General features: G+C 55.2%; 2 protein-coding genes across 9 annotated transcripts in view; one reads left to right on the forward strand and one right to left on the reverse strand.

Moving 5' to 3' along the window:
* The window catches only part of KIF1C (kinesin family member 1C), a 22,510-nt gene extending 16,097 nt beyond the window's left edge, over window positions 1–6,413 (reverse strand). The window contains exons 1-12 of one of the 4 annotated variants that reach the window (XM_082371035.1): window positions 6,234–6,413; window positions 5,971–6,074; window positions 4,415–4,535; window positions 4,020–4,152; window positions 3,484–3,560; window positions 2,964–3,143; window positions 2,270–2,335; window positions 1,359–1,537; window positions 1,145–1,256; window positions 607–684; window positions 391–456; window positions 224–299 (exon numbers count right to left, since the gene is read on the reverse strand). In XM_082371035.1, coding sequence (XP_082227161.1) covers window positions 224–299; window positions 391–456; window positions 607–684; window positions 1,145–1,256; window positions 1,359–1,537; window positions 2,270–2,335; window positions 2,964–3,143; window positions 3,484–3,560; window positions 4,020–4,125 — 940 coding nt within the window. In that variant the 5' untranslated portion in view covers window positions 4,126–4,152; window positions 4,415–4,535; window positions 5,971–6,074; window positions 6,234–6,413. The remainder of the gene's footprint in view (window positions 1–223; window positions 300–390; window positions 457–606; window positions 685–1,144; window positions 1,257–1,358; window positions 1,538–2,269; window positions 2,336–2,963; window positions 3,144–3,483; window positions 3,561–4,019; window positions 4,153–4,414; window positions 4,536–5,970; window positions 6,075–6,233) is intronic. The other 3 variants (XM_082371034.1, XM_082371036.1, XM_082371037.1) reach the window with 3 other exon arrangements.
* Window positions 4,542–13,251, forward strand: INCA1 (inhibitor of CDK, cyclin A1 interacting protein 1). Of its 5 annotated transcripts, none has more exons than XM_082371105.1 (7): window positions 4,542–4,962; window positions 8,309–8,396; window positions 11,097–11,210; window positions 11,447–11,486; window positions 11,764–11,957; window positions 12,422–12,587; window positions 12,824–13,251. In XM_082371105.1, the coding sequence occupies exons 2-7, from the start codon at window positions 8,314–8,316 to the stop codon at window positions 12,968–12,970; spliced, it is 744 nt and encodes a 247-aa protein (XP_082227231.1). In that variant the 5' UTR covers window positions 4,542–4,962; window positions 8,309–8,313; the 3' UTR covers window positions 12,971–13,251. The 5 variants fall into 5 exon arrangements, with proteins under 5 accessions (XP_082227231.1, XP_082227227.1, XP_082227228.1 ...); XM_082371101.1 differs by lacking the exon at window positions 4,542–4,962 and adding an exon at window positions 4,973–5,885; XM_082371102.1 differs by lacking the exon at window positions 4,542–4,962 and adding an exon at window positions 4,973–5,855.
* Window positions 13,252–13,421: the final 170 nt, after the last annotated feature.

The raw sequence follows: 13,421 nt of genomic DNA on the forward strand, positions 1-13,421 counted from the left end.
GGGTAGCCAAGTCAGCGAGGCCCTCGGCTTGGCAGGGAGGGTGTGGCCTTGATCTCAGCATCAGGACACCTTCAAAGGATGCCCCTGGGGATCAGGGGGAGAGTCAAAGGACCACTGGAGGATTTGAGGTTCCAGGGGTGTCAACGCGACTGGTATCAAAAGGAGGCTGGCAGGACGGGTGGCAGGGTCGGCAGAGAGAGACAGAGAGGAGAAGCCCCCTCACCCAGATTCTCCTTGAGCAGCCAGGTGAGCACAGAGTCCCTGTAAGGGATAAAATCCGACTTCCGCTTCTTTGATTGCTGAGGGACGGAAGGGGGAAGGGGGTTACGGTGGGCCACCCGCTTTGTCCGCTTTCCCAGAGCCCCTTCTCTTCCCACGCCCAGGTCTTACCATATCCGCAAGGGCCGAGATCACCTTCCCTAGAGTAGTCAGGGACTTATTGATGTTGGCGCCTTCCTGGCAAGAGGAACGGGGGGAATGAGGCCTTCTTCTCCCACTCCGATCCCCTTCCCCCGCTCCCCCCACAGCCAGAGCACCAGGTTATGATTTGAGACCACTGCACACAGCCCCCACCACTGCCCTGTCCGACCCTCCCAAGTGCCTCACCTTCAGGCGCATGCCCCGGGCCCCTGAGGAGTCAGCCCGCTCACTGCCAGCAAGGTCCACCAAACTGATCTTACTGACCTGGGTCAGAGGAAAGAGACAGGAGGTGACTGGGTCAGTGCGGGGCAGGCATATCAAGGGAACACCCAGCAAGGGGACTAGGCAGTTGGCAAGGGATGGAGAAAGCCAGGAGTGGGGGACGGAAGCGGGATACATAAGATGACAGTGAGGGTTTGGTTACTTGTCCGTTTCTTCATTTATTCAATCACAGATATTCACATGCCCACTGTGTGCCTTGTCCCGGCACACAGTGGGCTCCAAGACCTGCCCCAAGGAGCCTAGCTAGAAGAACAAACATGCAAAAGGAGACTATCCCACTGATCTGATAGGGGAAGCACGGGGGGCTGTGGAAGCTCAGAGGAGGCACTCAACCAAGCCTGGACAGGGAGGGAGGACGCAAGGCCCGCTGATCACATCTCTGTCTCTGTTACCAGGTGGGATGGGGTTGCAGCGGGTGTTGGGGGGGGGGGGGGGCTCCTACCTTCTCTGAGTCCAGTCCAGTGAGCTGATCGTGGCAGCGCTGTGTGAAGACAATGGTGAAGACGGCGTGGGAACGGCTGCTGGTCTCATTCATGTTGGTGGCGGCCACAGTCCTGGGGGTGGGGGGGGCGGGGGGGAAGGAATGGTCAGTGGGTCCGGCCCCTCATCTTCCTAACCCCGGCTCCCTTGCTCTCCGCCCCATCAGCCTGCCTCACCGCGCTTTATTTCCACAGTCCATGAGGTCAGCAATGTCTGCGTAAGAGGTCACAGCCAATTTAGACAGGTCCTGCACGTAGGGGCCCAGGATGGGGTGCTCTCGGACCCTCAGAGAGCCCCGACTCTTGGGGTTCAAGAGGTCTCGTACCCTCTCACAGTAGATCTCCATGTAGCTCACCTGAGTGGGAGAAGCAAATAAAAAGTAATAAAGCTGGGCTTCCCTGGTGGCGCAGTGGTTAAGAATCCGCCTGCCAATGCAGGGGACACAGGTTCGAGCCCTGGTCCGGGAAGATCCCACATGCCGCGGAGCAACTAAGCCCGTGTGCCACAACTACTGAGCCTGCGCTCTGGAGCCCACGAGCCACAACTACTGAAGCCCGCGTGCCTAGAGCCCGAGCTCCTCAACAAGAGAAGCCACCGCAACGAGAAGCCCGTGCACCACAACGAAGAATAGCTCCCGCTCGATGCAACTAGAGAAAGCCACGCTCAGCAACAAAGACCCAATACAGCCAAAGATAAATAATAAATAAATAAATTTTTTAAAAAAGTAAAAAAGCTAACAACCATATCCAATGTGAAACTTAACCCGGACTCCACTGGATACAATACAGGTGACCTACACTGAGTGTTTACTATGTGTTGCTAAGCATTTTACATGTGCAAGCTCACTGAGCCTTCCAACAACCCTAGGAGGGGACCCCTGATCGTTATCATTTCAGATAAACACACTCAGGAGCCGAGAGAGAAATCGTTTGCCCAAAGCCACAGTTACTAACTGGTAAAGCCTAGAGTAGATCCCAGGCTGCCAGACTCCAGAGACTGCACTTGTCTTAATCGCTCTGCTCGCCTCCTCCCTACCCAGGGGACACTGTGGCTCCCCTCCCAGGCCCCTCCCAAGACCTGGGCTTACCTCCACAGAATAGGACAGCTGAGCGCTCTGGTTCTTACTAACACGAGAGAAGAGGTCCTCACAGAGCTGGAGGGGGACACAGAGAAGCACAAAGATGCTGCTGTTCATGGCACACCTGTGGCGCCCAGCACCCAGGCCCGGCCAGGTCTCAAGTGACCCTGTTTAACCCTTACCACAGCCCCAAGGGAGGGACGGGATCGTTCCCATTTTACAGATGGGAAAGCAACCTCTGAGAGGTTCACACTTGCCCAGGGTCACAGGCTAGTATTCAGTGAGCCAAAATGCAAACCCGGAGCCTGTATGCAAGGTCACTATGCTGCAGTCAGGGAGATTATGGTCAACTCTCAGTTATCCACAACTGGCTTTTCCTACAGTAAACACCTTTACTGCGGTACACAGGCCTACATGGGAACTACACTCACAAGTAATTACGAGACAAGGTAAGACAGCAGTAAGTGGTAGAAACAAGGTTCAAACCCTGGGCGCTCTGCCGCCAAAGGTGTGGCTGTTCTCACTGAGCCTTCTTGGCCCTGATGTCCAGGTTGGAGCCAACCTCATCCCCCATCACCTTCCCTACTACTAACAACCTCAGAGAGCCAGGTCTCTGCTCCACAACGCTTAGAACCCAGCCTACTCCCCTAGGGTCAGCTGAAGATGCTTCAGCCCTGGCCTCCCTGCCAGGCCCCGAGCGTACCTGGGGCACGATGCCCTGCTGCCCTGGCTCCTGCCGCCCCATCATGGTGTAGGATTTCCCAGCTCCCGTCTGCCCGTAGGCAAAGATGCACACGTTGTAGCCTTCAAAGGCATGGAGCAGCATCTCTTCTCCAATATCCCGATACACCTGTTGCTGCGATGCAAACTGGGGGTCCTCGGCCTAGGTGGAAGGGGGGCAAGAAAGACAGCAGGAACCCTAGATGACTTTGTCCTTGGTATCTAGGTGCCCAAAGATCTTGTGTGGCCCCCACCCCCCTCACGGTCCTAATCATCCCTGAGGATCCTATCTAGTCTCCTGCCAGCCCTAAATTATCCCAGGGATTCTACCTCCCCCATCCTTGTCCTAGTCACAAGTTCAGGGTCCTACCCACCCCAACCCAAGGGTCCTGGTCCTCCCAACCAATTCCCTGGAGGTCCTATTTCCCAGCAATGCCCCCTCCCCAGGACCTGAATCCCCCGTCCCTCTTTGCTTAGCTCTTCCCCCAACCTAACAACCTCACCGAAGTGTGTGACCAGTAGGAGTAATCGAAAGTGAAGCTTTTGGGGGCATCCTTGCTCTGTTTGGGATTGATGATGGCTGAGAAAGCAAAGGGATGAAGGCCAAGGTCAGGTACTCCCAACCGCTGCCCACTCCCCACAAGCCCTCAGAAGCCAGGCATCCCACTCCCCACCCCTATCCTAGTTCATCTCTCCCCTTTAATACTCCCCACCCCCTCCAGCCACCCAAGCTAATTTTGGCTTCCCAGGACCCGCCCCCCTCCCGGCTGCCTCCCTGGATTGGGCAATGGAGGGCTCCAGGCCAACATTCCCCCTCCCAGGGACTGGGAGCACGGAAAGGCCAGCCTGTCCCAGCCTCCTTCCTTACAATTAGCACCTGCTCCGTGCCCAGCGCAGCCCTCCTCCTGGTTCGGCCCGGCAGGACTGGCCCGTACAGTGGGCCCGGGCTGCCCTGCCTGTGCCCAGACGGGCCCGTGGGGCTCACTCACAGGTGGTGCTGCCCTGCCCGTGCCCAGACGGGCCCGTGGGGCTCACTCACAGGTGGTGCTGCCCTGCATGCTGACCACACACTTGGCATCCTGGCTGGTCTCACGGGCGTTGAAGGGCCGAACCCTCACTGCCACTTTCACCGAGGCGCCAGCCATGGCTCCAGATACTACCACCCTCCTTAGCTGGAGGACAGAGACAGAAGAGGAGGTCAGAGCTATTGGGAGGCAATGTCTGGGGGACCCAGACATTGCCTCCCAACTTCTCCCAGGAACCAGTCTCTCCACACCCCCTTCCCCGGCTACCCAGCCCCTCAAGGACCCAGTTTCTGTTTCCTTGGCCTTCCTCCCCAATGTCACTCTCCTCAGGGACTCCCGGAGGTGTTCCTGCCTCTCTCCCCAGCCTTTTCCCAGCAGGCAGGGACCTGGGATGCCACCCCAGAGTTACCTGGTGTCCTGGCCCCAGACCAGGGGGGCTGTATCAGTTCTGGCTGCCACCGGCCCTCGTAGGAGGAGCCCCATCCTACACTGGGGGCCTGGCCACGCCAGCTGGGGCTGTAGGGGAAACCCTGGTTGCGGGGGAAGAGTGGTTAGGAGGCACTCGTGGCTCCAGAGCGGTGTCTGGGGTTCCAGGGCTGGAGGACAAGGGGTGGGGGTAATGTTAGGAAAGGTGCGGATGGCTGTTCCTCTGGAATGGTCGAATGCAATGTGAATCCAAGGGCAGGGACGGTGATATTTTTATTCCTCGTCACTCACAAGTGCACTGAACGTTCAGAGAGAGAAGAGAGAAAGAGGCTGGACAGAGAGCAATTCAGAGAGAGGGACACATGGGCAGAGACACTGAGGGTGGTGGGAAGCGGGGAGAGGAGAGGCAGAAAGTCCCAAACACCAAAAAAATCAGAGAGACAAGAAGACTGAGGTCATGCTACTTAGAAAATAATGGAAGAAAAAGAAGGGGACACACAAGAGGACAGCAAACACAGAAATGTTGAACAGGTAGGGGAAAAGCACAAATTGGAAGCCCAGAAGAGAAACAAGATGCGAGAAAATCCCAAACATAAGACCTGCCCTAAAATTCCCCCACAGGGTCAGCCAGGGACAAGTAGAAACCAGCTCCCACCTAGGGTCCATAACCTCCACACAGGAGGGACTGCTGATGGGCAAAGTCCAATGGCTGGAGGTACAGCCCAGAACTGGGATCCACAGGGCCTGCCTATAAGCCCCGAACCCCTTGACCAGCCCCCAGCACTTCCTCCTTAGGATCCAGGACAATGGGCAGGAGAGGGTGGGGTCATCCTGTAACCATCCTACCAACCACCAGGGTCCTCTGTTGGAGGATCCAGAATACCTGTGTTTATGGGAAGGGAGGATAGCAGTAGGGTCCCCCTGAAGAGGGAGAGAAGGGAAAGGAAGCAGGTAGGTCCCAGCTCCAGCCTGGGGCTAGTGCTATGGCATCCACTGCCCTGGGGAAAGTGCCAGGCTGGAGCCCAGGAATGTGGGTGATCCGGTGCCCACACCCTGGGAGGAGAGGCTGAGCAGCCCACACCCACGGACAACAGGGTGGGAGGGTTGTGAAGAGCGACCAGAGATGTTGAGCCCCCTTCTGTGGCCCCAAAGGGCCTCAAACCCCTGTCCTGCTGGGCCTCACCTCACCAGCCTTTCTGGCCAGGGCATGGGAGGGGTGAGAGGGCTGGTCTGTCCCAGGACAGGAAGGGAGTAGCTGAAACCACAGAGGCTGTCTCAGGAAGAACAGCCCTGACCCCCAGACCCTGACCAGGGGAGGGAAAGGACACTGATGGAGACACGCAATTGTAACGCCGTTGTGGCTAACGGGGCAGGGAATGAGGTGGCACTGCTGGTGGATGGCGGGGTAATGGACCAAGAGAGAGGTACAGGGGTCGGCTGGTGCAGCGTAATAGGTCAGTGGGGTACAGGGAGAAGCCGCGGCTGGGGCGAGGCCGAGCGACCCGAAAGGGGGCCTAGGGCCACCTGCACCTTGCTCACCCAGCAGTTTTCACACAGGCCCCCGTCCCGGCCTTTCTGGGCGGCCATGCGGACAGTGTCCTCCGGTCCAGCCAACCGACGGCCGCCCCGGGCCTGGCACCTCTCTGCGCCTCCGCGGGACAAATAGCACATGATCCCGGCTCCCGCGGCCAGCCGGCCCCCGCCGGGTGGTGAAAACCGGGACCCCGGCTCCCCGCCCCCCAGCCCGGCACATTCCTCCGCGGGCGTCCCCTCCCTCACCCCCCCTCTCCCACAGCTCTCACCTCGTCGCGGCGGGGCTCCCGGAGCGGCGGGGCAGAGTGCAAAGGGACAAACTTTCCGGGAAGCGTGAGACGGGAGCGGGGGCGATCCGGGGCCGGTTCGGGGCTGCCCCCGCCCCTCGCCGGGTCCCCGGGCGGCGGGCGGCGGACTCGCGCCCCGGGGGCGGCAGCAGTAGCGGCGCCAGCGGCCGGCGCCCGCCCGGGCAGCACGAGCTGGGGCGGGAGCGAGGGGCGGGGGATCGGCGGGCGCGCGCGCGCGGATGGGCGGGCGGGCGCGCGCCGTCCCGAGAAGGGCTAGGCAGCGACCCGGACAGCTGTTAAAGGGGCAATGTCCCCAGGACTGCGGGGCCCACCGGGCGGAGACGGGAGAACCGAGCTGCGGACACGGGAGGGCGAGCAGGACGCAGGCACTCGGGAGGGTGGCCAGCGCCCAAATAGCCGGGAAAAGTGGCGGCCGACCCCGGTAGGAGACCTAGGACCCGGACCCGCGCACGTCACCGCCGTCGGAGGCGCGCTTAGGGGGCGGACCCGCCCGCAGGGCCCCGCCCAGGAGGTGGCTCGGCGCAGGCCCCGCCCCCAAGCGCGCGGCGCCGGCCGGCTCCGCCCTCGGCTCCCGACGCCGCCTCGCTCCTCCTCTGCGCCCGGCGTATAGTTCTAGAACTCGCCGCGCAGCTGCCTCAGGTGCCGTGGACAAGGGCAGTCGGCGGCGGCACGGCTACCCAGGCGCTGGGTCCCTGCCTGGCCCTCACGTTCGACAGGCCCCGCAGGCCCGGGTCGTCCCCTCAGGCTTCGGTGCCTTCTCAGGCCCAGGCCACCCCTGCCTACCCAGCCTGGCCCCCCGCGGGCCTCAGGCAGTCCTTCAGGCGCGGGCCCACCATCTGGGGGCCACATCGACTCCTCAGGCCCCCAGTTGTGCCTTCAGGCTTAGCTGTGTCCCACGCCCCAGTCCACCCGCCAAGGGTCCCCTGAGCCCGCTAAGGCCTGGCCTTCCCTCCAGGCAGGGACCCACCCCCCAAGACCCCCAGGCTCTGGCCAACTCCTCAGACCAGCCGGACCCCTCAGGTCCTCAGCTGCCTTGTCAGGCTCAGGTTGCCCTCCCAGCCTTGGCTGCCCCCAGGCCAACTGTCCAGTCCTCTGTCTAGCTTCCTTAGGCCCATTCTCCTCATAGATCTGGGTCACCCACCTAGACCCAATTACCTGAGGTCTGAATGCCCCTCAGCTCCCACCTGCCCTCTACTCCAGCTTCCCCTGCTCTGGCCCAAGACATCCAATTTAGATCCCATCTGCCCTTTCAGCCAGATTTTAACTACGGCATTTGCCACCTCAGCTCTAAATACTCCTCTCTCCATTCTTCACTTCGCCTAACTCCTTTCTCAGCCCATCCTTAGTTGCCTTTGGATAAATACTTATTCACCTGCAACAGTTTCCAATTTTCTGACATTTATGCTGCCTACAGTCACTCTCCTAACTCATCTAACATTCTTATCTGCCTTTTCTGCCAACCCCCCACTGGCTGTCAGGTCACCTTTGGCTGTCCCGAATTCTGGCTCTGTGTAACTGACCTCTCTGCTCACCTTCTTCACCTATAGACTTTCCCAACTGCCTCCTCCTTCCTTGTCACCAACTGACCACTCTGTCCACACTTACCTTTTATTAACCCCTCGTACCTGGTTTATTTACCAACCCTGAATTCTCTAACTGACCCCAGCCACCAGTTCTGTACCAACTATCCCCAAATGCCTCTGCCCTATCTAGTCCCCCTGTCACCCTTTTTCGTTTCATTATCCCATGTTGCCAGTTAATTCACTCCACTGCCATCTGTAAATTTCACTTACTCTGTATGTTTGGCTTCAGAACATTTATTTTCTTTTCTCTTTTACCACATCCACATTTCCTGTGTCTGCCATCTTGAAATTGTATGTTCAGCTAGTAGAAATGCTCAGTACTTGAAATACCTTTTCAGCTCTCTTTCTTTTTTTCTGGCCCCATACGTCTTCTTTCCAATCTCTAGACCTGCTACAGGTTCATTCCTACAGCCATTATATGAGTGAATGATTCATTTTCCATTATCCCCCCAGCACCAATGAGGAGACTCAGTCCAGCCGCCCAGCCCAGTCCAGTCATGCAAGCGCAGGAAGATGGAGACAACCTTATCCCTTTTGCCAAGTGAGTCCTCCCCCCCAGTGGGGAGGAGGGAAGATTGCATGCCTGGGTTCTTCTCTAAGAGGAGTAGGAAATAAGGAACAAGAAGCTCAGTGCCTGGTCTCAGGGGATTGGTGATTTATTAATTTATTCAGCAAATTGCTTTTGAACACTACAATGTTTTAGGCACTGTATATTAGGCATTGGGAATTCAGCAATTAGAACATAGGGGTCCTGCTCATAGAGCTTACATTCTAGGGGGAGGAGATAGAATGTGCATACAAATAAATATAATTTCAAATAGTAATAAGTACACGAGAAAAATAAAATAGACCTACAACATAATGTAAAACAGACTGTCTTGGAGACACAAGTTATTATATAGGGTGATTGTGGAAGAGGAGGAGGAAGTGAGTTTGAATTGAGATCTGAAAAATGAGAAGGAGCCAGTCTGATAAGAACCAGGGAGCAAAAGAAGGAATAGTAGGTTTAAAAAAAAAAAAAAAGCCCAAGAAAGAAACTAGCTTGCTACCTTCTAGGACCAGGAAGCAGGTTAGCGTAACTGAAACTTAATGATTAAGGGAAAAGTGGAGTAAAGTCAGACAGGCAGAGGCCAGATCATATAGGATCTATAGGATCTTATAGGCCATTGAAAAGAGTTTGAATTTTATTCTAAGGACAGTAGAAAGGTTCTAAGCAAGGTAATGACATAAGCAGACCTTTTTTTTTTTCTTCAACTTTTTTATTATGGAAAATTTCCAACAACTGCAGAAGTAGAGAAAATAGTAATCATGAACCTGGAGTATCCTTTTTAGTCAGCTGCAGTAATTATCATTACATAGATAATCTTTTTATTGATAAACCCATTCAGCCTCCTGCTACTCAGACTATATTGAAGCAAATCTTAAACCATATATCATTTCACATAAGCATTTTAAAAAGATTATTCTTGGGACTTCCCTGGTGGTCCAGTGGGTAAGACTCCGTGCTCCCAATGCAGGGGGCCCGGTTTCGATCCCTGGTGGGGGAACAAGATCCTGCATGCATGCCGCAACTAAAGATCCCACATGCTGCAACTAAGACCTGATGCAGCCAATATAAATAAATTAAAAAAAAAAAAAGATTATTCTGTGTAGAATAGATTATTGAGGGATTCAGATGGAAGGAGGGAATGGAGGAGGAGGCTATCTCTGTAGTCCAAAGAGGGGAAGATGAGCTGGAATATGATGGTGGGAGTGGAAATAGTGAGGAGTAGTCAAATTTGAGTGTATTTTATGGGGGAGTTCCTGGGCAGTCCAGTGGTTAGGACTCCATCCTTTCACTGCCAAGGGCCTGGGTTTGATCCCTGGTTGGGCAAATGAGATCCCACAAGCCGTGTGGGGCAGCCAAAAGAAAAAATGATTTTTTTAAAAATTTATTTTTGGCTGTGTTGGGTCTTCGTTGCTGTGCGCGGGCTTTCTCTAGTTGTGGCGAGCGGGGGCTACTCTTCGTTGCGGTGCGCGGGCTTCTCATTGTGGTGGCTTCTCTCATTGTGGAGCACGGGCTCTAGGTGCGCGGGCTTCAGTAGTTGTGGCTCACGAGCTTAGTTGCTCCGGGGCATGTGGGATCTTCCCGGACCAGGGATCGAACCCACGTCCCCTGCATTGGCAGGCGGATTCTCAACCACTGCACCATCGGGGTTTTTTTCTTTGTTTTAGTGTATTTTAGATGTAGAACTCACAGAACTTGCTGATAGATTGGATATGGGAGGTGAGGGAAGTAAGGCATACCAGATTTTTGGCCCTAGCAACTGGGCATTTGGGGTGCCTTTCAGCGAGATGGGGAAGGCGAGGGAGGAGATGTTGAGTGGGCAGTTGAACCTGCAAATCTGGAGTCCAGGGGAGGAGCCAGAGCAAGAAATACAGATTTGGGAGTCGTCAGCACATTGGTGGTTTAAAATCATGGCCTGAAACAACAAGGTCCTACTGTGTAGCACAGAGAACTATATTCAATATCCTGTGATAAACCATAATGGAAAAGAATATTTAAAAAAGAGAATGTGTGTAACTGAGTCACTTTGCTGTGCAGCAGAGATTGGCACAGCATTGTAAATCAATTATACTTCAATTTAAAAAGATGATAATAAATAAAGTCATGGCCTGGTGAGATCACCTAAGGAGGAATGGAGATAAAGAAGATAAAGTGCCGAAGACGAAGCCCTAGGACACTCTTCTAGAGAGCAGGAGAGCAGACATCAGTCAGTCTGGGGGCTTTAGGAGTGATGAGAACTGTTCTCAAACAGCTTTGCACACCCCTCCCTACCTAAAGGATATTAGTATTTCTGAGATGGGGAGATAAAGCAGGGGTGAACAGAGGCCCTGCTCTCCTGGATACTTACATTGACTAAAAGGAACCTGTCGCATCACTTGAGTAGTGGGGGCCTTCGTCTTTGACAGCCCTGCTTGCTCAATATGATGTTCCCTGGTTGCGAGGTGTACTCGTTTGAGATTCAGCGAGATCTGAAGCTCAAACAGTTGCTAATCTCCATGCTCACTCCAGCTCCAATCTCCTTTCAAATAAAAGGCCTCACCACCTTCCTCAGCTAAAATGGATAAGGGAGGACAAGGCTTGAGGGAGCCTGGACAGCTGTATGGTCCCGTTGTAAGATAAGACTCCTAAATTCCTGGAGTGAGTAGATGCTGTAAGGGAAGAGCCAGACCTGAGCCTACCTTGTCCTCACCTCAGGTGTTCCAGGGTGGTCAGCCGATCTCCACCACCCAGCTTGCCTTCCCGGAGCCTCAGACTGACGCCCCAGCTCTATGGAGACACCTTCTGGGAGAACCTTAGTCAAAGGCCCAGGTGGGTAGAAATGGAGAAAATGGGGATTAACTGGAGGTAGGGAGGGGAAGCTCTACAATTTTAAACTACCATAAAGCCTTATGGTAGCAATAAGCTTTAGTCTGGGGATAATTGCCCCACCAGCTGATGGACATTTTAGCTCCTAATGCCAAATAGGTGGTTGGGAGAGGTTGTTAGAGAAACAGTATGGATGGGGATGTTCTCTCTGTACTTAGCCCCCTTTTTGTGCTTCACAGCCCCACCTGGATGGAGGAACAGTACATCCCACCCCTGCTGGTATGACAAACTCTCTGCCCTTTGACACCTCTCAGTTAAGATTGCACCCACTGCTATCCTATCCCCAGCTCTCCTTATTACCCCTTCCCTCTGGTGTCCCCCAGCCAGTGCACTGACCAGGCCCTCCTTCCTATGAATCAGTCACCATGTTTTCCAGATCACAGCTGTGTTTTTGTGATCTGGGCTTCCCAAGACCCCTGACTCCCTATTTCAGTCCCAGCTCCCCTGAGAGACTCAGTTCTGCCTTCTAGCTCCTCTTCCCTATTCTCTGGCACAGAGAGCCACTGGTTGCTCCCAGCCTGGCCTGTACCCCCCCGAAGGGCTCCCACCCCCTGAGGTGCTCTGCAGAAGAAAGAGAAGGAGGCCACATTTGGCGGGAATGCAGCAGGGATCTGGGGGCATCCCAGCCCGGGTAAGGGCTGTCACTTATCACCTGGAGGATCTAAGGAGGCGACAGAGAATCATCAATGAGTAAGGAGAGACATTTGGGCTCCGGGAGCCAAACAGGGTATGGGGACAGGACGGTTTGAACTAAAGAAGAGGTGGAGAGCTTTAAAGGAATTGGAGGTTGTTTGGGACTGTGCCATGGTCTTGGTGAGATTGAAGCAAAATTTCTATAGTATGGGAATGAGGAGGGAACTAAGGGATGGGGGATGAGCCACATGAGCTGAAAGGAGTGGAAACCAGGTCACTGAAGACAGGAAAGCACTCCATACAACTGGAGGATAGTGCAGAGCTAGAGGTCACCTCTTGATCCCCTGGACTGAAAATACTTCAGTCTGAGGGGAGCAGAAAGTTGGGAGTGGAGAGTTGGAAGTCAGATGACAACACTCCTGGGTCCCAGCAGGAAGTATTTCAGGGCAGAAAGGTGAAGAACGGAGAGACAGGAAGCCTGGCCTCCAGACACCTCTTTCCTAAGTCTGAAGTCTCCACAGACTGAAGAAGGCCCAGTGGGGCAGCTCTAGGGCTGCTTCTGAGCCCCTGGTGCTTGACGACGACGGCTGTGGACTCCCCAACACCACCGAACACCCTGGTCTGGAAGAGGAGAGGGCAAACTCTCCACGGGAAGAGGACCACTTCCTCGCTCCTGGCAGGGCCCAGGTACGGTTGAGCAGGAACTCGGTGGGGTGGTGGAGGGTGATGTGGATGCCTCGTCTTGCCTGGAGAGACAGCGGGAGCCAAGAGGCACGTTGGATAGCTGGATTTGAGAGGAACAAAAATAAAGTAGACGAGAGCCAGAGACTTGGGAGTGCCTGGGTTTGGGGACTAGGAAATCTGGAGAGAGACCTATTTTTTGATTCTTCCTTTTTTTTCCTTCAATTTCTCATTCATTACAGCTGCTTTGGTCTCCCTGGAGTCCCCTGGGCCAGGAGGGGTCTTGTCTCTCCGGGCGGCCGAGCTCTCTGGCCTCCTTCAGCACTGTCACAACCAGTAGGGACCCCCTTTACAATCCCTGGGGGGTGGAGTTGCTGTCGGAGGAGTAAGGAGAAGCCGCCCACGCCCAAGATGCTAGCGTGCTCCAGGGCCCACGACTAGTTCTGGGCGCTGGAATCTCCAGCATTTCTGACATCAAGGCATTCCCCCTTTCCCTGACCTTTCTCACTTTCCTCTCCCATCCTCTGAACTAGGCACGAACGGGGCTCCCTTGGCCTCCCATCTCTACCCGCCCCTCTCACAGGAGCTCCTCAAGGCCTGTCGTCCCGCAGGCCGGCTCCCTGCCACTGTGTTCTCTTCTTGTTCTGTTATTAAAAAGCAAGCAAGTTGAGCCTGGAGTTGTCTTTCTCTCCGCGAAGTAGTGATGGAGAGGCTCGTGGGGCGGGAGGGCTCCTTTCACCTTCGTGAGGACCCCGCTAAAATGAAGTCGGGCTGTGTCCCCCAAATTCAAGGAGTTGTGCCCGAAAAAAGTCCTGCCGGCTCCAGCGTCCCCCGCCCAGC

This window comes from Balaenoptera borealis (genome assembly GCF_965194805.1).
Source record: "Balaenoptera borealis genome assembly, chromosome: 20".
NCBI lineage: Eukaryota > Metazoa > Chordata > Mammalia > Artiodactyla > Balaenopteridae > Balaenoptera > Balaenoptera borealis.